At 49.5% G+C, this 22,984-nt stretch overlaps 1 protein-coding gene across 2 annotated transcripts in view; it reads right to left on the bottom strand.

The window, feature by feature from the left end:
- Positions 1 to 1,112: 1,112 nt before the first annotated feature.
- The window catches only part of FBRS (fibrosin), a 31,899-nt gene continuing 10,027 nt past the window's right edge, over positions 1,113 to 22,984 (bottom strand). The window contains exons 10-18 of one of the 2 annotated variants that reach the window (XM_073350394.2): positions 17,799 to 17,894; positions 17,438 to 17,506; positions 17,323 to 17,352; positions 16,993 to 17,064; positions 4,582 to 4,714; positions 4,181 to 4,264; positions 3,932 to 4,015; positions 3,130 to 3,349; positions 1,113 to 2,776 (exon numbers count right to left, since the gene is read on the bottom strand). In XM_073350394.2, the coding sequence (XP_073206495.1) occupies positions 2,122 to 2,776; positions 3,130 to 3,349; positions 3,932 to 4,015; positions 4,181 to 4,264; positions 4,582 to 4,714; positions 16,993 to 17,064; positions 17,323 to 17,352; positions 17,438 to 17,506; positions 17,799 to 17,894 (1,443 nt within the window). In that variant the 3' untranslated portion in view covers positions 1,113 to 2,121. The remainder of the gene's footprint in view (positions 2,777 to 3,129; positions 3,350 to 3,931; positions 4,016 to 4,180; positions 4,265 to 4,581; positions 4,715 to 16,992; positions 17,065 to 17,322; positions 17,353 to 17,437; positions 17,507 to 17,798; positions 17,895 to 22,984) is intronic. The other variant, XM_073350395.2, reaches the window with a different exon arrangement.

Consider the following 22,984-nt stretch of genomic DNA (forward strand, 5'->3'; position numbering starts at 1 on the left):
CTTGCTGTAGCAGGCTCTTGGGGAGAGAGAAAGAGCACCCACGTGCCAAGCGCCCCTGCAATGCACTGGCACGGCCCTGCCAAAATGCAACTGCCACGGGAGTGAAGCACAGAGAAAATCTAGGGGCAGGTGCCAGTGGATCTTACCTGCAAAGGATGGGGCAGGGAATCAGGGGGCTTCAGTCCCCTTGTAGTTTTGTACTAGTGGAACAGGAGGGATGGGGAGCATGGTCTTGGGTGGAGAATGCTCCGGCAGCCTCCCAGAGCTGGGGGAGGGAGAGTCTTTCCAGCTGTAAAGGAACGCTGGCATACCAGCAATCATGCAGACCCCTCTCCGACGCAGATCAGGGCTGCTGTTGCATCCGGGGCAGTGGGGACCCCTCCCTAACTGGGACTGGGGCTGCAATCTACCAGGGGCCGTGCGGCCCTTTCCCCACATAGGTTTGAGGCCATGTCACACCAGGGGCTGCACGGACCCCTCCCTGCACAAGACTGGGGCTGCACGGATCTATCCCTGCACAGGATTGGGGCCGCATCACACCAGGGGCCGCACAGATCTGTCACACACAGGATCATGGCCCTATCATGCTGGGGGCTACATGGACCTCACCCTGCACGGGATTGGGGTTGCCAGCACCCCAGGCTCTGCCCAAATCCCTCCCTAAATGGATCAGGGCTCCCATTGTGGAGGGTGCTGCCCAGACTGCAACTGAGACTGGGGCCCCCATTGTGCTGGGTGTCGCAGAGAGAGAGAATATGAGTCCCCGCCCCAAGAAGCTCACAATCTAAATCGACAAAGGGAAGAACAATTCTCCCCGTTTTACAGATATGGCCCAGAGAGATTTAAGGACGTGCCCAGGGTCACCCACAGCCTGCAATGGAGCCAGGAATGGAACCCAGGTGTCCTGGGTTGGGGCCTGAACCCCAGGATCAGCCCGCATATGGCTTCCCTCATTTTACTGCATCAAGGCACCAGCTGCCCACTCCTCCCCAGAGACTCCCAGCCCTGGGCCTGAATATTTAATCACTGGCATGTTCAGATCCTGCTGCCATGGATTATAACTCGGATCCCTGACCCGTCCCCAGGTAGAAGAAATCACAAAGAGTAATCCATCCAGAAGCACCAATCTGGGGTTTAATTAAACAGGGGGGGAGAGGAAGGGGAGGAACCGGCAGTGTCCAATGCAAGGGGCGGGGGTCTCCACTACCCTTCCCCTGCAGCCGTGTTATCCCTTTCCGATCAGGTCCAGTTGGGAGAGGGAGGGGAGCGTCACAACGTCGATACAGAAATAGAAAAAAGCGCAGTACATTAAAAATGAGGGGAGAGAAGAGGGGCGGGAGGGATCCTTTAAAATCACCACCTCAAACCTGGTATAAATGTACAAAACCCAGCTCACCTGAGGGTAGCAGGGACCTATTTACACTAGGCTGGGGGGCCCAGCTCCACTCCTGCCCCCTCCCCCCAGTCCACAGGGGAGCAAAGCAAGACACCCCCCCAAAATCCCCACTTATGGGGAGATTTGGGGAACCTGAAGCCCGACTCCTGCCCTGAAACCCCATGAGCTTGGGGAAATCGCCCTTTAACCCACACCTCTAACCCCCACCCGCCCTGGGATGATCCCAACAACCCAGATCTAAACCCCACCAGTCCAGTAGAGAACACCCCGACAGCTGGTCTTCCTCCCCCAAGCCCTCTCCATGGGACAACGTGGGGCACGCAATGCCAACCCTCCTTCGCCTGGACCCAGCCAGGCCAGGGGGAGATGGGGAGGCACAGCCACACCCTGAACCCCACTGTCCTGCCTCCCATCCCTTCTGACCGTGTGTAGCAGCTGGGAGGGGGGCAGTTTCCTCAGCGCTCTCACCCTTGATCCTGGCCAGTCCAAGGGATGGGGGCAGGGATCCTGCACCTGATGCCACGTTGGGGGGAGTGGATACCAGTGCTGATGCTAGGTGGGAGGGATGCTGACTGGCCTGGCGTGGGGAGGACATGCTGCCCCTGATGCTGGGGTGGGCAGGGGAGAATTCTGCCCCTAATGGCAGGGTGGGGGGGATCCTAGCCAGCCCAGTGTGGGGAGGTTATGCCATCTCTGATGCCAGGGCCTGGGACCCACAGGCATCATTATCTGGAGTCCCGGTCCTTGTAGGCGGTGGTGAGCTCACGGAGGTCCGGGGCACGGCGGGGGGAGCTGGGCCGGGCGCCGGGCACGGCAGGGATGAGGGGCGGAGGGGCGCCAAGCAACCCCTCTGGGGGTGGGGCCTTGGCCAGCAGCGTGGCATGCCGGGGGTAGGCCAGCAGCCCCGGGGGGTGCGGGCCCAGCCCATAGAGTCGTGCGCGCTCGTAGTCCTCGGGCAGCTCGCGCTCTAGATAGCGGGGCAGGGCGTAGGGCTCCCGCCAGGCCTCCAGGGCAGCATAGGGGGCACCGGGGGCCGGCCCAGCCACCAGATACGGGGAGCCCTGCGGCCGCTCGAAGACAGCCAGCGCCCCCAACGGGTGGGAGACATGCAGAGCCCCGGGGAAGGGCCCGCCCGCCCGTAGTGCCCCCTCTAGGACACCCAGCTCCGGCTCCTCCTTCACCTTCACCTCCTTCTTGAGGGCAGGGTCAGGGTAGGGTGAGCGTGAAGCCCGGCCCCCCACTGGGCTGCCGTAACGCTGCTCCCGGCCTGGCTCACTGTGTGCTCGCATGGGGCCGTCTTCCAGCCCCAGGGATGCAGGGTGCTTAGTGGGGAGGGGCACTGGCGAAGCACGAGGGGGCGGCCTGGAGAAAAGGGTGTCCCTGGAACAGAGCTGGGGGTTAGTGCCATGAACTGGGCTGAGGCCAACACAATCTCCATCTCGTCTCCCTCCTCCTCAGTCCCTGATCCCCCCACATTCCTAAGCCATCCCATCCCCCTCCTCAATCCCTAGCCGTTCCATCTCCTTCCTCCCCCACACCAGCCCCGATCCCCTCCCAATCTCCAGCCAGCCCGTCCCCCCCTTCCCCAGAATCAGTCCCCGCTCCTGCACCTGGACCTCATTGACCGATCCCACCCTGACCCCCCAACAATCCTCAGCCAGCCCTGCAACCCTCATCCCCGGCCCTCTTACATTGACCCCTACCCACCCAGCTGGCCTGCCCCCACCTCATACCTGTCCTTCTCGTCCTTTATGGCAGGCACCTCCCGCTTGTCCGGCTCCTTCTCGTGCTGGGCCGGTCCACGCTCAGCTGCATCACCAGCACCCCCTTTGGGCCAGGCGGGGGCAGTGGGGAAGGAGGGGGGCGTGCGGTGCAGCCGGTTCCATGGGTCGTGGGGGCTGCCGTAGGCCTGAGCCCCAGGGCTGTCCTTCTGTCCGAACATGGAGCTGGAGTCTGGGATGGGAACACAGAGACCAGAACATGAGTCTGGAAAGGACCTAACTCCGCCGCTCCCAAAGTGGGCTCCATCCCCAGGGCTCTCCCTACGTAGGCTCCACCCCCGCCAAGGGAGGCCCCACCCCCATGTCCCTTCCCTATCCAGGCCCTGCCTTATTCCATAGGGGATTAGCTTACAGAGGTTCTGAGAATAGGTCCCGCCCCTCAGGTGCGGGCTCCGCCCCTCTTCCCCCCAGAAATACCTGGGGCTCGCCTGCCCGCTCCAGCACGGGCCCTGCCCCAGGGTTGTTCCTGGGCAATTACTGTCCCTCTTGGACACAGTGCCGCCCCGAACCCTTCCCCAGGGCTCACTGAGGCCCCACCTCCTCTCACATGGGGGTCTCACTCCCGAGAGCTCACCCGGCTCCACAACTTTTCCCTCACCGGCTCCGCCCCCAGCCTCTCACCACGCAGGTCCTGCTCCCTCCCAGGTGGGCTTCGGCCCTGAGGGGTCGCCCCACATGGGGCACAGAACAGTCCTCCCTCCTTCCCAGCACTGGAGTCCGCCCTCATGCTTGTGGCCCCGCCCCCTCTACTCACTGAAGGCGGGGTTCCCCAGGCCCCCGAAGGCCCCGTTGGAGAGCGCCCCCAGCGCGGCGAAGCTGGTGGGGCGGCTGAAAGGATCTGAAAAGCAAGGAGGAGGAAAGGGAGGGGTGAATGGGCGCAGCAATGCCCCTCGGGGCCCTCATGCCCCACCCCCGGCGTGGGCAGCACAGCCCACGTGCCTCATGTGCAGCCCCTGACTCCATGCCTAGTCCTGGTGCCCTGTACCCCACCCCCAGCTCTTACCAAGGTGTGTGCTGGGGCCCAGGAAAGAGCTGTGTGGCGCGCTGGGGGGCCCAAAGGAGGCACCAGAGCTTGGATGGACAGCCCCTGTGGAGGACAGAAAGAGCATTAGATTGGTTGAGAGGAGTTCATCCCTACTGGGCCCACAGCCCTTGTCTAGATCATCTCCCTCCCTCCCGCCCCCAGCCTGAGCCCCAACCCCCCACAGCCCCTGGGTCGCCTGTCTCTTCCCTCCCACAATCGGCTCCAATGCCCCCACGTCCCCCACCAGCCCAGTATCCCCTCCCCCAGATAGGCCTCCAACTCCCATGGCACTCTTATGCCCAGTTTTCCCAATAACCTGGGTACCCAGGGCTGGGAGGGGGGCAGTGGCTGCAGGATCTTGGGGCCTGGAAGGCGCTGACCTGCAGGGGTAAAGAGCGTGGCGGGGCGTGTGAGCTCCTGGCCATGAGCCAGACTTCCAAAGGTCCCTGTGCCAGGAAGGCAGGTGATCAGGTCGTTCCGGAAATCCAGCTTGTGGGGATCACCCTGCATCAGCTGGGGAGAGGGGAGAAAGGAGGTCAGCAAAGGGGGGGACCTAACTGCATCTCACAGGACCCATCTAGCCCACCCCCACCCAGGCAGGGTCGCCCCCAAGGTTACTCCCCAGGGCTCCATATGGCATCAGTCCCCGGGCTCACGTTCCTCGGTGCTAGGGAACGGGCCCTCCTGGAGTTCTGGGAACCATGGGCCAGAGCTGACAGTCTGGGAGCACGTGTAATTCTGGGGAAAGTTAATGGCAGAAAGGTGAAGGAGGGGTCATCGGATTCGTAAAAAAAAAAAAAAAAAAAAATCTACAGAATCCTCATTTCACGGGTGTCACCCTCTGTGATGGGCTCACAGTCCCCCCAGCTCTCGGTCCTCTGGTTGGTGGAAGTTTTGATAATACGTCAGCAGCAATGGGTCGAGTGGGGTATCATTCAAAAGCCCTTTCTCCCCGCACACAACGGGTCAGACCTAGAACAATTATTTAGTCTTGGGTTATTGAAAAATATTGATAAACCCAAGGGGTTTTTTAATTCTACTTTAACCCAGGGATGTGAAACATGCAGCCCCCCACAAGTGAAACTGGGGCCCTCGCCTGACAATGCCGTGGTAGCAGTTAATGCTCAGACCAGAAGACCGGATTCGTTTTTCTAAGGTTACGAGAGAGGGAAGGAGAGCTTCCCATTGATTTGGCGTCATCAGCAAAAGAGAAGCAGTTCAGTGGTGTCGATCATCGTTATCAGCCTGGATTATTACACGAAAAGAGGTGTAATGGGGCGCTAGTTAAGACATCCAGTCACAAGTCACTGGGCTCCATCCACAAACTGCCAGCATCAGGCAAGCCTGGAGAAGCACCAGCAGGGGCGCTGATCATGGTGCTGCAGATGCTGGCTGGTAGGAAAGGCAGGGGGACAGGCTATGTGGCTGGGTCCCGGCGATCTCCGTGCTGGAGGTAGAAGACCGGCTTTACCAAGTGCCTGGAGGGCAAGGGGTTCCACATGGGGAGAGGGTGCAGAAGGGGAGTGCAAGGCTTAGGGGAGAAGGGGCACAGGAATCCACTTTGGCCTTCCAGAGGCGACATGTCGGGGGGCATGCGGGGTTACGTGGACCCCCAGATTTCTTGGGGCACCTCGGGGTGGGATGCCCTGCAGCAAAGAGACAGTGCTGCCCTTGGCATCTGCACTCTCCAGGTGTCCCTGCAGCCCAGGGAGGAAGGAAGCAGCAGGACAGCTTGCTGAGGTGGTCACATGCCCCCCACCCCCTGCCAAAAAAACCCCTTTCAACTGTAGTTCCCCACTACCCACAGTTATATGTCGCCTGCCCTCTCCCCTGCCCACTTCTACAAAGGTTCTGGTGCCCTTGACGGAGTAAACCTGGACCATCGCAGACAGGGGTTTGTCCAACCCGTTTTGAAACCTCCAGTGGCAGGGATTCCACAACCTCCCTCAGAAGTCCGGTCCAGAGCTTCACGACCCTTAGCGTTAGAAAGTTTTTCCTAATATCTAACCTACATCACCCTGGCTGCAGTTTAAGCCCATTGCTTCTTGTCCTAGCTCCAGTGGACACGGAGAACAACTGATCAAGCCCCTACCCTACTCGAAGATGGTTAGCAAGTCTTCTCTCAGTTGACTTTTTGCTCAAGAATAACATGACCAGTTTTTTTAACCTTTCCTCCTAGGTCAGGTGTTTTAAAACTTTTTAATCATTTTTGTTGTTCTCCTCTGGACTCTCTCCAATTTGTCCACATCTTTCCTAAAGCGCAGAACTCAGAACTAGACACAGTGCTCCAGCTAAGGCCTCACCAGGGCAGAGTAGTGGGGGATAATTACCTCCCTTGTCTTAGATATGACACTCCTGTTAATACACCCCAGAACAATATTAGCCTTCTCCACAGCTACATCACCTTCTTGACTCATTCAATTTGTAACACACTCTAACCCCCAGATCCTTTTCAGCAGTGCAGCCACCCAGTTATTCCCCACATTGGGCCTTTGATTTTTCCTTCCTAAGTGAAGTACCTTGCACTCATCTTTATTAAATTTCATCTTGTTGAATTCAGACAAATTCTCTAATTTGTCAATGTTGTTTTGAATTCTAATCCTGTCCTCCAAAGGGCTTGCAACCCCTCCCAGCTTGGTGACATCTGGAAAATGTATAAGCATAGTCTCCACTCCATTATCCAAGTCATTAATGAAAATATTGAATAGTATCAGACCCAAGAATGACTCCTGTGGGACACCGCTAAATACACCCTCCCAGTTTGCCAGCAAACCACTGATAACTACTCTTTGACTACAATCTTTCCACCTCATGGTAATTTCATCTAGACCACATTACCCTAGTTTGTGTATGAGAATGTCCGGTGGACAATATTAAAAGCCTTACTAAAAATCAAGATAGGTCACATCTTGAAGGAAATTAGTTTGGTTTGGCATTATTTGTTTTTGCGAACAGGGAGTTTTGAGAGGGAGTTCTTCAGGGGAAGGAGGAGCAAATATGGGACCCTTGGGGTAAGTGGCTGTCTGTAGTGTGGGTTTGTGTTTGGGGGTTACTTGCTGTGTGCTGAGCTTGTGTTTGTTTGTTTGAAGGACCACGTGCTGTGGCCAGCAGCTGGAAGCTGTGAGCTTCTAAACAAGGTTTGAAATCTAGAAGTCTCTGTTCATTGACTGAGGCTCAGTCAGAGGGCGGGGCTATCAAGAACACCAGGGCTTGAGAAAGCCACTAGGGTGCTTTGCGACCAGGGAGTTTCGAGAGGGAGTTTGGAAAGGGGAGGAGGTATACTTGCCATTCTTTAAAACCTTTAAATTAAACTATAATCAAAACTTCTTGATTTAAACAAAAACCCTGTCATTAACCTAGGTAGCTGTAGGAGAGAATGCAGGCACTGTGTGTGAAAGAAAATGTAGAATTAAATGAAATAAAAATCTTAAATGAATCCACATGTTCCATAAAATCTCCATGGATAATAATTCCATGATCTAATAAGAATATAACAGTAGGGATCTATTATCGACCACCTGACCAGGACACTGATAGTGATGATGAAATGCTAAGGGAGATTAGCGAGGCTACCAAATAAAAACCTTAATAATAGTGCGGGATTTCAATTATCCCCATATTGACTGGGTACATGTCATCTCAGGACGAAATGCAGAGACAAAATTTCTCGATACTTTAAATGACTGCTTCTTGGAGCAGCTGATACAGGAATCCACAAGGGGAGAGGCAACTCTTGATCTAATCCTGAGTGGAGTGCATGATCTGGTCCAAGAGGTAACTATAACAGGACCACTTGGAAACAGTGACCATAATATTACAACATTTAACATTCCTGTGGTGGGAAGAACACCTCCACAGCACAACACTGTGGCATTTAATTTCAGAAAGGGGAACTATGCAAAAATGAGGGGGTTAGTTAAACAGAAGTTAAAAGATACAGTGACTAGAGTGAAATCCCTGCAAGCTGCATGGACACTTTTCAAAGACACCACAATAGAGGCCCAATTTAAATGTATACCCCAAATTAAAAAACACAGTCAAAGAACTAAAAGAGAGCCACCGTGGCTTAATAACCATGTCAAAGAAGCAGTGAGAGATAAAAAGGCATCTTTTAAAAAGTGGAAGTCAAATCCTAGTGGGGTAAATAGAAAGGAGCATAAACACTGCCAAATTAAATGTAAAAATGTAATTAGAAAAGCCAAAAAGGAGTCTGAAGAACAGCTAGCCAAAAACTCAAAAGATAATACAAAAAAAAAAATTTTTTAAGTACATCAGAAGCAGGAAGCCTGCTAAATAACCAGTGGGGCCCCTGGACGATCGAGATACAAAAGGAGCACTTAAAAGAACATAAAGGCATCGCAGAGAAACTAAATGAATTCTTTGCTTCAGTCTTCACGGCTGAGGATGTTAGGGAGATTCTCAAACCTGAGCCATTGTTTGTAGGTGTCAAATCTGAGGAATTGTCACAGATTGGAGTGTCACTAGAGGAGGTTTTGGAATTAATTGATAAACTGAACAGTAACAAGTCAGCAGGACCAGATGGCATTCACCCAAGAGTTCTGAAAGAACTCAAACGTGAAATTGCGGCACGATTAACCATAGTTTGTAACCTGTCCTTTAAATCAGCTTCTGTACCCAATGACTGGAAGATAGCTAACGTAATGCCAATATTTAAGGGCTCTAGAGGTGATCCTGAGAATTACAGACTGGTAAGTCTAACGTCAGTACCAGGCAAATTAGTTGAAACAAAAGTAAAGAATAAAATTATCATACACGTTGAAGAACATAAATTGTTGGGAAAAAAAGTCAACATGGTTTCTGTAAAGGGAGATCATGTCTTACTAATCTATTAGAGTTCTTTGAAGGGATCAACAAACATGTGGACAAGGGGGATCCAGTGGATATAGTGTACTTCGATTTCCAGTAAGCCTTTGACAAGGTCCCTCACCAAAGGCTCTTATGGAAATTAAGTTGTCATGGGATAAGAGGGAAGCTCCTTTCATGGACTGAGAACTGGTTAAAAGACAGGGAACAAAGGGTAGGAATAAATGGTAAATTTTCAGAATGGAGAGGGGTAACTAGTGGTGTTCCCCAAGGGTCAGTCCTAGGACCAATCCTATTCAACTTATTCATAAATGATCTGGAGAAAGGGGTAAACAGTGAGGTGGCAAAGTTTGCAGATGATACTAAACTGCTCAAGATAGTTAAGACCAAAGCAGACTGTGAAGAACTTCAAAAAGACCTCACAAAACTAAGTGATTGGGCAACAAAATGGCAAATGAAATTTAAAGTGGATAAATGTAAAGTAATGCATATTGGAAAAAATAACCCCAACTATACATACAATATGATGGGAGCTAATTTAGCTACAGCTAATGAAGGAAGATCTTAGAGTCATCGTGGATAGTTCTCTGAAAACATACACACAGTGTGCACAAGCAGTCAAAAAAGCAAATGGGATGTTAGGAATAATTTAAAAAAAGGGATAGAGAGTAAGACGGAGAATATTTTATTGCCCTTATATAAATCCATGGGATGCCCACATCTTGAATACTGCGTACAGATGTGGTCCCCTCACCTCATAAAAGATATACTGGCATTAGAAAAGGTTCAGAAAAGGGCAACTAAAATGATTAGGGGTTTGGAACGGGTGCCATATGAGGAGAGATAAAAGAGGCTAGGACTTTTCATCTTGGAAAAGAGGAGACTAAGGGAGGATATGACAGAGGTATCTAAAATCATGAGTGGTGTGGAGAAAGTGAATAAGGAAAAGTTATTTACTTGTTCCCTTCTATAAGAACTAGGGGCCACCAAATGAAATTAATGGGTAGCAGGTTTAAAACAAATAAAAGGAAGTTCTTCATGCAGCGCACTGTCAACCTGTGGAACTCCTTGCCTGAAGAAGCTGTGAAGGCTAGGACTATAACAGGGTTTAAAAGAGAACTGGATAAATTCATGGAGGTTAAGTCCATTAATGGCTATTAGCCAGGATGGGTAAGGAATGGTGTCCCTAGCCTTTGTTTGTCAGAGGGTGAAGATGGATGGCAGGAGAGAGATCACTTGATCATTACCTGTTAGGTTCACTCCCTCTGGGGCATCTGGCATTGGCCACTGTCAATAGACAAGATACTGGGCTGGATGGACCTTTGGTCTGACCCAGTATGGCCATTCTTATGTTCTAAACCCATGCTGGCTAGTCCTTATAACCCTATTATCCTCCAGGTGCTTACAAACTGATTGTTTAATTATTTGTTCCAGTATCTTTCCAGGTATTGAAGTTAAGCTGATTGGTCTACAATTCTCCGGGTCCTCTTTGTTCCCCTTTTTAAAGATATGTACTGTGGCTGTCCTCCTCCATTCTTCTGGGAGATCACCCTTCCTCCAGGAATTCTCAGAGATAATTGCTAATGGTCTAAGATTGCTTCAGCTAGTTCCTTAAGTACCCTACAATGACTTTCATCAGGCCCTGCCTACTTGAATACATCTAAAGTATCCAAATATTCTGCAACGGTTGCCTAGTTCCTTGCTGAAATAAGAGATGTATTTAGGGAGGAATTTAGAAAAGGAATTTGGGTTGTTAAAAGGTCGCCAGTTCCCTTCTGTGCACTTGATTCAGACAAAAAACTAGAACAAGAAAACAGAGCACTGAAAGGCACTGGGGGGATTGGTGGGCATAACAGCATCCAAATGTTCTTTTCTGGGTTTTCCTCACAATGACAGGACTCCATCCAATTTCGAACGAAACATTAAGCATGGCTGGGATGATTTCCCCAGAAGTAGCCAAGCACCATCTGGATTCGTTAGGTGTTGTTAAATGCCAAGAAGGGGTAACTGTAAAGCTACATGATGAGCTTACTTGCACTGGCAATCCATTTACATATAACAGACTGGAGCTCAGGAATAACAGCCTTCAGGGATGATATAGCTAAAGGTTTCGGTCAAATGAATACTGTGGGCCACGACGTGCATAAAGACTTCAAAACCCAAACACTTATCCAAGACCGTGTCAATCTATAGGCTCCAATCAAGAACAGTAGGCTAAAGCTGTGCTCAAACGCAAGAAGGAAGTCAGCGTGAAAGGCTAACCAGACAGGTCATTGTCTGCTCATATCCTGGCTGCGTCCAGATCGCAGCTTGTTGATCTACATGAGACTTTGGGAACGTACGAGTTCTTCGTGGTACCACAATCTACATTTGAACGTGATAGAACAATGCATATGTACCAGACAAGAAGCAAACTAAAGCACATCTCATCTGGGCTTCCTCAGCCAGCACCTACTGACAACATGACTGGTGCCTTACGCCAGCAGAGGCCATTCAGCATAGCAATCAGAGATGGTATGGCTGAGGTACAAGGTCCTGACAAACCAGAGCCTGGTAACACCTGCCAAGATTTGGCTGAACATTTCATTATGAAGCTACAGAGAAAATACTGGACCTATGATAAACTCCAGCTCATGTTTGACACGTACGAGGGGGAATCAATTAACAATATTACCAGAAAGGAGATACTGCCCCTGTCTGATACAAAATAATTGACTCCACAAACATCTCCACTTTCACAATGAAGAAGCTACAGTCTCGTACTTGCATGAAGGATGAGTTAACAGTGTACACTGCAGGGACAATGCTCCAACATGCAAAGAACTGATGGAAGAATATCATGGTTGTATGGTGTAATGAACCTGCTGCCTTGCACTGTTCAGTGGAGTTTCTTCATAGTTCCCATGAGGTGGCTGAGGCTAAAATTATCTTGCATGCCATCAAAGCCACAGAGAAAGAGGTGCTACTAAACTCCAGAGAGTTTTGCACAAGACACAGATGTTCCAGGTTCTGCTTTTGTGCCTGCTTCTTCTGGGGAACAGAATCGCTGTATATCCCTCAGAGAGGTGTTCCTATCACTCGGACCATTAAATGCTTCCCACTGGCACGTTTCCATGCCCTTTCAAGATGGGACACTACTGGAAGGTTGACTGGGAAGACCAAATTATCTTACTGGAAGGCATTTAATTCACCTCTCTCCTTGTCCAAAGGTGCTCAAAACAGCTGTGAGAGTCACCAATGAGGTTTTTAAACTAAGGGCTGGAGAAAAGCCAACAGGTGCAGAGGAGCACATGGTTTGGACAGAGACATCCCATGGGGAGGATCTATTAACTGGAACTCTCTATATTCTAGTAAAGAGTAGAGAATAGAAGTTGATAAAGTACAGGTAGGAACGCAAGAGAAACAGTCAAATGAAAAGTTTCAGAGTAGCAGCCGTGTTATTCTGTATCCGCAAAAAGAAAAGGAGAACTTGTGGCACCTTAGAGACTAACCAATTTATCTGAGCATAAGCTTTCGCAAGCTCATGAAAGCTTATGCTCAAATACATTTGTTAGTCTGTAAGGTGCCACAAGTACTCCTTTTCTTTTAAGTCAAATGAAAAGGAGTCCCGTTGAAGTACATCACATGAAGGCAGACAACTAAAAAGTGACACATTTTATAAGTACTTGTATATAAATGGTAGACGTCTAAATACTAACATGGGTGAATTTGAGTGCCCGGTATTAAATGAGGATATTGATATTATAGGCATCACAGAAACTTGGTGGAACAATGACAATGAATGGGACAAAAGTAATTCCAGTGTGCAAAATATATCAGAATGACAGAATAGGTCATGCTGGTAGAGGAGTGGCACTATATGTGAAAGAAAGCACAGAGTCAAATATAGTAAACATCTTAAATGAAATAAACTTTGCTATAGAATCTCTATGGATAGAAATTCCATGCTGAGTAATAAAAGTATAGCAGTAGGGATAAACTCAGGTCCATCCCTAGCAATTCTGGGGCCCTTGGGGGACGGGGGGAGGGGGGAACCACCCCCCAGCACTCACCAGAGGCATGGCTGGGGCCGGGTCACTGCACTTCCTGCCGCCGGTGAGTGCAGGCCCTGCCCTGCTGCGGAGCTCAGGGGAATGGGGGCGGAGCTGGGCAGGGCAGGGGCTGGAGCAGCACGCAGCTGCGCAGGGCACCAGGAAATGTGGTGCCCCAAATTTCCGGGTGCCCTACGCAGCTGCGTACTTTGCGTATGGGTAAGGACGGCCCTGGATATATTACCGACCACTGGACCAGAATGGTGACTGTAAAATGCTCGGGGAGATTAAAAAAGCTATTAAAATAGAAAAAACCTTCAATACTATGGGGGATTTTAACTATCCCTATATTGACTGGGTACATTCACCTCAGGATGGGATGAAGAAATAACACTTCTAGACACCATTAATGACTGCTTCTTGGAGCACGTAGTCCTGGAACCCACAAGGGGAGAGACAATTCTTGATATAGTCCTATGCGGAACACAGGATCTGGTCCAAGAAGCGACTATAACTGAACCACTCAGTAACAGTGACCATAACGTAATTAAATTTGACATCCAGGGGTGGGGTGGGAAGGAAGGAAGGAAGAGGAATACCAAAGAAACCCACCACAGTGATATTTAGATTCAGAAAGGGGAACTACACAAAAATGAGGAAGCTAGTTAAACTGAAATTGAAAAGAACAGTCACAAGAATAAAATGCCTGCAAGCTGCAGGGAAACTTTTTAAAAACACAACAGAGGCTCAAATTAAATGTATACTCTAAATTAAAAAGAATAGTAAGAGGGCCCAAAAAATGCCACCGTGGTTAAACAGAGTAAAAGAAGCAGTTAGAAGCAAAAAGGCATACTTTAAAAGTTGGACGTCAAATGAGGAAAATAAAAAGGAACATAAACTCTGGCAAATAAAGTGTAAAAATATAATTAGTCAGGCCAAAAAAGAATTTGAAGAGCAACTGGCAAAAGACACAAAAACTAACAGCCAAATATTTTTTAAGTATATCAGAAGCAGGAAACCTGCTAAAAATGAGGCCACTGGAGGATCATGGTGCTAAAGGAGCACACAAGGAAGACAAGGACATTGAGGAGAAGCTAAATTAACTCTTTGCATTGGTTTTCATTGCAGAAGATATGAGGGAGATCCACACACTTGAGCCATTCTTTTTAGGTGACAAATCTTAAGAACTATCCCAGATTAAGACGTCAATAGAGAAGGTTTGGGAACAAACTGATAAGTTACACAGTAATAAGTCACCAGGACCAGATGGTATCATCCAAGAGTTCTGAAGGAACTCAAATATGAAATTGCAGAACTACTAACTGTAGTTTGTAACCTATCATTTAAATCAGTTTCTGTACCAGATGACTGGAGGATAGCTAATGTGACGCCAATTTTTAAAAAAGGCTCCCGAGCCAATGCTGGCAATTACAGGCTGGTAAGCTTAACTTCAATACTGGGCAAATTGTTTGAAACTACAGTAGAGAACAGAATTATCAATCACATAGATGAACATGATTTGTTGGGGAAGAGTCAACACAGCTTTTGTAAAGGGAAATCATGCCTCACCAATCTACTAAAATTCTTTGAGGGGGTCAACAAGCATGTGAACAAGGGTGATCCAGTGGATATAGTGTACTTAGACTTTTAGAAAACATTTGACAAGGCCCCTCACACCAAAGGTTCTTAAGCAAACTAAGCTGTCACGGGATAAGAGGGAGGGTCCTCTCATGGACTAGTAACTGGTTAAAAGACAGGAAACAAAGGGTAGGAATAAATGGTCAGTTTTCAGAATGGAGGGAGGTAAATAGTGGGGTCCCCCAGGGGTCTGTACTGGGACCAGTGCCGTTCAACATATTCAGAAATTATCTGGAAAAAGGGGTAAACAGTGAGGTGCCAAAATTTGCAGATGATTCAAAATTACTCAAGATAGTTACGTCCAAAGCAGACTCCGAAGCGATACAAAGGAATCTCACAAAACTTGGGTGACTGGGCGACAAAATGACAGTTGAAATTCAACGTTGATAATGCAAATGCACATTAGAAAACATAATCCCAACTATACATATAAAATGATAGGGTCTAAACTAGCTATTACCATTCAAGAAAGGGATCTTGGAGTCATTGTGGATAGTTCTCTGAAAACATCCTCTCAATGTGCAGTGGCAGTCAAAAAAGCGAACAGAATGTTAAGAACCATTAGGAAAGGGATCGATAACACACTAAATACCATAATGCCGCTATATACATCCATGGTATGTCCACACCTTGAATACTGCATGCAGTTCTGGTCACCCCATCTCAAAAAAGACACATTAGAATTGGAAAAGGTACAGAGAAATGCAAAAATGATTAGGGGTATAGAACAGCTTCCATATGAGGAGAGTTAAAAGACTGGGACTATTTAACTTGGAAAAGAGACGACCAAGGGAGGATAGGAGAGAAAGTGAATAAGGAAGTGTTTTTTCCCCCTGCACATAACACAGGAACCAGGGGTCACCCAATGAAATGAACAGGCAGCAGGTTTAACACAAACAAAAGGAAGTACTTCACACAACGCAGTCAACTTGCGGAGCTCATTGCCAGGGGATGCTGTGAAGGCGAAAACTATAAATGGATTAAAAAAATAATTTAATTAGATAAGTTCATGGAGGATAGGTCCAGCGATGACTATTAGCCATGATAGTCAAGGATACGACCCCACGCTCCGAGTGTCCCTAAGCCTCTGCCAGATGCTGCGACTGGAGAACAAGGGATGGATCATGTGATGATGAGCTGTTCTGTTCATTCTCTTTGAAGCACCTGGCATTGCCCACTGTCAGAAGACAGGCTACTGGGCTAGGTGAACCATTGGTCTGACCCAGTGTGGCCATTCTTACATCATAAGTGCACTGGAGGTGTTCACATGCTGAGTTTACCACTTGAAGATCAACATTACAACACTTGCAGAGTTACAGTGTGGATGTTTGCCAAGAAGCAGACCAACAGACATAAACTGCCACCGACAAGGGGTGCATTTATACCTGCTACCAGAAGTGCAAATCATCAAGCACGGAATGGCTCAAAGATGATCATGTGCATCCAAAACTACCCTCCTCCTCTCAGGCACAGGTGGAGTGACCACACCAGTTGTGTGTAAAATACCGCGTGCTCCTGAATCCATCCTTAGTTAATCAAACGCTCACATGCACAGCCCAGATACTCATCACCCTGCAAATGTCTGGCCAGCAGCCTGCCTGTACAGAGATGTGAGAGTTCGGCACGAACAAGGATCAGTGTGACAATGTGCCTAGACTGAGAGGACCCCGATGATGACTTTGATGAAAACATGTTTTCAGTCCTACATGTCAAGGCTAACTTCCCTAGAATTACCAAAGAACCATGTCTTTTTTATGTAACCAATACATCCCAGGTTAAAGTACAGTTAAATAAAACCTGATACCTTTATTGATCAAACTTGTAATCTCATTTAAAAAAAAAAAAAAAAAAAAAGATATCAGGTTAGTTTGACCGGATCCATTTAAATGCTCTAGGTTTGTTACGTTTGGTACTGTTGTGTTAGAGGGAGAAAGGGCTTTTGAGTGATACCCAACTGGACTCATTTCTGATGACACAGTATTAACAAAATTCCCACCAACTGGAAGCTCTAGATCTGGAGGCGGGGGCAAAGAGTGCCCCCTGCCATGCTGCAGAGGGTGAAACCACTGAACTGATAATTCTGGAGATAGTTAAGACTCAGCTGACACCTCTCTTGCCTTTCTATGGCTAAGGTGCCCCCAGAATGAGTTTTTACTACATTATGCTCCCAGACTATGAGTGCAGGATCCCAGCTGTGCTCTTGCCCAGCACTGGTACTGCAGGGGGCGCTACTGGTCAGGATCTGCTGTCCCCTGCAGTGCCCACTGGGGCCTAGAAAGGGCACCACCACGACTCTACCTTCATCCTCTCCTGGTGCCGCAGGATCATGTAGGCCACGCGGACGTGCATGGAGCACCATTTGCCAGGCTTCTACAAGAAAGATGGGAAAGCATCAGCTCCTGGGACACACCAGGGCAGTGCCCCCGCCTGGGCTATTCCCCCTTTGTGACCCATTCCCCACAGCGCCCCCTGCTGGGCACAAGATGGGCTATTCCCCTGCCCCATGACCCGTTCCTCCCAGCGCCCCCTGCTGGGCACACACTGGCCTATTCCCCCCATGACCCATTTCTCACAGCACCCCCTGCTGCAACAAGTGAAGTTACAGGATTGGTACACGTGGTTACTTACCCTCAGGGAGGGTCTGAAAGGGTCCGTGAGCTACAAAAAGACAGAGAGCGGGCAGTTAGACAGGGATCCGTGCCCACACCCCCACGCCACGCAACCAGCCCACTGACCCGCTCACCTGACCCCCTTTCTGGGATAAAGAGGGGGCGACAGCTCCCAGCCGCGATGGCAGCTCTGGGTTAGTGCTCTGGGGAGAGAACAGGGCGTCAGGAGGCTACAAACAAACAAATCCCCCTACCACAGCCAGAGCCAAGATAGAGTCCTCCCTCCCATCCCTCCCGCACAATCACCTAGACTTCCAGCGTCCCCCCGCACCCTCCCGCTCTAATCCATGAGATCCCACTAGCCTGCCAGAGCAGGGATAGAACCCACGAGTTCTGGCTCCCAGCCGCTAACCCCTCCTTCCCCCCAGCTTTAACCCTCTAGGCCCCACTCCCCTCCCAGAGCTGGGAATGGACAACGTCTACTTCCCTGCTCACCTTAGGCTGAAAAGCCCCCTGCAGGGAGCCAAAGGAAACAGCAGGGGGCAGGACAGGTGGGATCCCAGACACGGTGGGAGGGAACGTGGCATAGAACTAGGAGGAGAGAGAGGGCATGGAGAGCTCACTGAGTGGCAATGGAAGCACCATCACTGCAGGGGTCTCCTAGTCCCTGGGGAATAAGCAGCACCCTGGGACCTCGGACCTCAACCCCCGGGAACACCCAGCACTACAACATGGCCCAGCCTCCCCCACCCACACTATATCCCAGCACCTGGGAACCCCCAGCACTGAGACACGTCCCCATCCTCCCGGTTATATCCCAATTCCCAGGAACCCCCAACCCCAAGACGCAGCCCTGTCCCCCACCGCGATGCCCCAGCACCGAGACATGGTCTTGTCCTCTGGCTATATCCCAGCTGCCGAGACACAGCCCATATCCTAGCCCCTGGGAAGCACCGAGACACAGCCCTGTTCCCCACCATTACAGCCAGCCCCCGGGAAGAAACGGTTGCTCACCCTGGACAGGAACTGTGGTTCTTCGAGATGTGTCCCCCTCCGGGTGCTGCACTCTAGGTGTGCTTGCGCCCCCTTGCCTTTGATTGGAGATTTCTCATAGCAGTGCCCCGGGCCGTTGTCATATAGCACTGCATGGGCAAACCGCCCTCAGCTCTGTCTCTACCATGAAGCTCCATAGCAGAGAACTCTGAAGGGAAGGGGAAGGGGGGCGGGGAGTGGAACACATCTCGAAGAACCACGGTTACTGCACAGGGTGAGTAACCGTCTCTTCTTCTCGGAGTAGTGTCCCTGTGGGTTCACCACTCCAGGTGACTACCAAGCAATTCCCTCTAAGGATGGGGCAGGCTTCAGAGTCGAGTCCAGTACGGAAGGAAGTACAGCTGAGCCAAACACAGCATCAGAAGCAGAGTTGTGAGTTATTGACAAGCGTTCTGTGAACGTGCATATAGAAACCCAAGTAGCAGCCTTACATATTTCAATCACGGGCACTTTTTTGAGAAATATAGTAGAGGTGAAAATGGACCTCGTAGAGGGAGTTCATATGTCCGGAGGTGCCTGAATATTACAAAATTTGTACAAAGAATTAATGCAGTCAGATATCCACTTGGCAAGTCTTTGATTAGAGACTCCAGGCCCTTTTGATCTATCTGCGAGTGAGACACACAATTTGGGGGTCTTTCTGAAGGGGTTAGTCCTTTCCAGATAGGAGGCCAGGGCTCTTCCAAGGTCAAGAGTGTGCAGCAATGCTTCTTATTTATCTAGGTGAGGTTTAGGGTAGAAAATCAGCAGGTGAATGGGTTGGTTAATATGGAACTCAGAGGAAACTTGCGGTAAAAATTCGAGGTGGTGTCATAATGTGACCTCATCCTTAAAAAATTTGGTGAAAAAGGGCCTTTGTGGCATGTCCCCCAAGCAGCTGTGCCGATGGGATGGCTACCTGGAATGTTGTTTTCATTGATAAATGGAGCAGGTAGCTCAGTTTAAACTGTGATCTTGAAAGGCATTTAAGAACCAGATTGAGGGCCGAAATCGGATTAGGATACTTGACTGACCGATTCTGATTTCTGAGCCCCCTGAGGAACCTCTGGGGAACCCCCCTGGGCAAGAACAGAATAGCCCTCTATTGGAGAATGGAAAGCTGGGATGGCTCTAATGGAACTCAGCAATAGTCCCAAAATTTTTAGCATTAGGATACAGTCCAGTATATCTGGCAGTGATGAGGTCGGTGGAATATGTCGGAGGTCACACCAACAGACAAATCTTCCCATTTTGGAGAGTACGTGTAGGAAATAAACTGTTTTCTGCTGTGTAACAGTATTCCTTAGCCTGCTGAGAGGAGGTAAGTCTCTAATCTCATGAGCCAACAGTGCTTTAAAATGAAGCTCTCCAAGATTGGGGTTAAGGATCTTCCAGCCCTTCCTGGGAGAGCAGGTGAGGAGCAATGTGGAGAGTGATCAGTGAGCAAACAATCCGCTGTATCAGGTAAAGAAATGATGTTTGTCTGGGCCTGATTAAAACTATTCGGATGACTCTGGCTCTGTCCTTTTTTATTTTGAGCAGAACTTTGGCTATCAGAGGAGTCAGTGGGAATACATGCAGTCAATCCGATGACCAATGAAGGCATCTCACAGGAATCAGTGACCCATTCTGCCTCTGGAGCAAAACTAGACACATCTCTTGTTTATCACTGTGGTGGATTGGAAATCTCGATCTGCCAATCGAGCGTCCTTTTCCAGTTTGGGACCTATCTGGGAGGTGCCCCATTACCAGAATATGTAGTGTAATGTGCTGGAATCTATTTCTCACTCGTGGTCTTGGAAGAAGTGCCTGCTGAGAGTATCCACGGTCACATTCTGCAACCCTGGAAGACAGGGTGCTGTGAAGACTCTCCGATTGCATAATCACCAACTCCAGAGCTTGACAGCCTCAGTGCAGAGGGAGGGGGGATCTTGCTTCTCCTTGCCGGTTAATATAAAACATGCATATGTTGTCCGTCACGACTTTTATGTACTTGCCCCTGATTAGTGGTAGAAACTGGAGAAAGGCGTATCTGACCACTCTGAGCTCCAGGAGGCTGATGCATAGCATGGTCTCTTGTGACGTCCATTTGCCTAGGGCCATGTGAGCATCCAGATGCTCTCCCCACCCTAGCATGGAGGCATCGGTCATTATGATGACCATTGGGAAAAGACGTACAAATGGGACTCCTGCACACACGCTGTGATGGTCTTTCCAACAACTGATGGACTGTTTTATGCAAGTGGGTATGGAAAGAAGCATATTTAAACTGTGTCTGTTTGGTGACTAAACACTCCTGAGCCACCCCTGAAGGCAGTACATTCAGAGTCTTGCGTGATCTACTAGCTGCCATGTGCCCCAACAATTGAAGACAGTTCTTGACCGAAGTTTGGGTGCTGAGCTGGATCATATTGGCGGTGTTGGAAAGGGCCACACACCAGTGCAGGAGGTATGCTCTTGCTGTTACTGAGTCAAGATGCGCTCCTATGAATGCCAAGTTGTGCACAGGAGATGAAGGGGATTTTTGAATGTTCAGTTGTAGGCCCAAGTTGAGGCTTTGGAAGTGGCCCATGAAGTCAGCTCCAGGGAGCGACCCTTCAGCAGCCAATCATCCAGGTAAGGGAACCCTAGAATACATTTCCTGCGGAGCTGTGCTGCTATTACGGACATGACTTTCGAAAAGACCCTTGGGGCAGAGGACAGGCTGAAAGGGAGCACCTGGTACTGACAGTGGTCCCAGCTGACAGTAAAATGTCTATTGTGAGATGGGTGGATCGCAATGTGGAAATGCACATCCTGAAGGTCGAGGGCTGAGAATCAATCCCCTGGATCTAGTGATGGAATTAACACTGCACGTGTCACCATTTTGAAAGTTTGTGCCTTCACCTAAGTGTTGAGTAGCCTCAAATCTAGGATGGGTCTCCCAAGGCCATTCTTTTTTGGTACTAGGAAGTACCTGGACTAAAACCCCTTTCCTCTGTGCTTCATGGGAACTGGTTCTATAGCACCCGAGTGTAGGAGAGAGGCTATTTCCTGACAAAGGAAGCTCCTGTGAGAGGGGTCCCTGAAAAGGGATGGAGAAGGGGGGCTGGTCAGATGTGGAAGGGATGGTGTACCCTGTGGAGAAGATCTCCAAAACCCATCTAACTGTAGGGATCGACTCCCAAACTTGCCTGAAGAAGTAAAGGTGGTTGCCAAAGGGAGGAAAGCAGTGGAATTGGTGGAGCTGGTAAGGAGGAGGGTGGTAATTCAGAATCTCAACCAGCCCATCAGAATTGTCGCGGGGAGGTAGAATGGTGGAAGGCAGAAGGCTGAGAGTTGGATGGCTTCCCTCTCTGGAATTTGGGTGTCTTCTGATATGGTTCTCACAGCCTCAGAGATCAGGAATTGAGCTGGACGGGATATCTGAGCTGTACCGGATTTGGTAAACCATCTCTTCTGGGCAGGCGTATAGATTCCAAGAGAACACAAAGTAGCCCTAGAGTCCTTTAATGTGCTCAGAGATTCATCTGTCCCATCTGCAAACAGTTTACACGAATCAAAAGGAAGGTCTTCCACTGTATTCGGCTCCTCTTTCAGAAATCCAGAGCTGGAGCCAGGAAGCCCTTCTCAGAACTACCACTGCAGAGATCGAATGGGCAGCAATATCAACAGCGTTGAGGGAGGCTTGTCGTGATGTTCTGGCAAGCAGCTGGCCCTCTGCAATAATTGCCTGGAATTGCTCTCTATGCTCCGCAGGTATGCAGTCAACAAGAGAGTTCAGTTTGGTGTAATTTACATGATTATTAGGCCCTACCAAATTCAAGGTAAATTTTGGTCAATTTCACGGTCATAGGATTTTAAAAATCATTAATTACATGATTTCAGCTATTTCAATCTGAAATTTCACAGTGCTGTAATTGTAGGGATCCTGACCCAAAAAGGAGTTGTGCGGTGGTCGCAAGGTTATTGTAAGGGGGGTTGCGGTCCTGCTGCCCTTACTTTTGTGCAGTTGCTGGCGGCGGCGCTGCGTTCAGAACTGGGCAGCTGGAGAGCGACAGCTGTTGGCCAGGAGCCCAGCTCTGAAGGCAGAGCCGCCGCCAGCAGCAGCCCAGAAGTAAGGGTGGCACGTAAATAATATTTCCGGGCTGCTGCTGCTGGCGGGGTGCTGCCTTCAGAACTGGGCACCTGGCCAACAGCCACCGCTCTCTGGCCACCCAGCACTGAAAGCAGCGCAGAAGGGTGGCAATACCCCAATCTCCCTAAAATAACCTTGCAAACCCCCTGTCCTTTTGGGTCAGGACCCCCAATTTGAGAAACGCTGGTCTCCTCTGTGTAATCTGTATAGTATACGGTAAAAGCACACGAGACCAGACTTCACGGTCCGCAATGTGTTTTTCATGGCCGAGAATTTGGTAAACCCCTAGTGATTATGTTTCACCATTAATGCCTGATAGTTGGTTATTTTAAGTTGTAAGGAGGCAGACGAATAAGATTTTCTACCAACTAGTTGTTAGGATATAGATATTCAGGCCTATCTGTAAAGGCCTACACTTTAAGAATTTAGGTATATGTTTATCATTTAGCTAGTTATAGAAGTATAAAAGAAAGAATTGGTGTAAGAGCCTTCTCTCACTGTGACAGTCTGGGGCCCTGTTCTTAAGCTAAGG

This window comes from Lepidochelys kempii, chromosome 6 (assembly GCF_965140285.1).
Source record: "Lepidochelys kempii isolate rLepKem1 chromosome 6, rLepKem1.hap1, whole genome shotgun sequence".
NCBI lineage: Eukaryota > Metazoa > Chordata > Testudines > Cheloniidae > Lepidochelys > Lepidochelys kempii.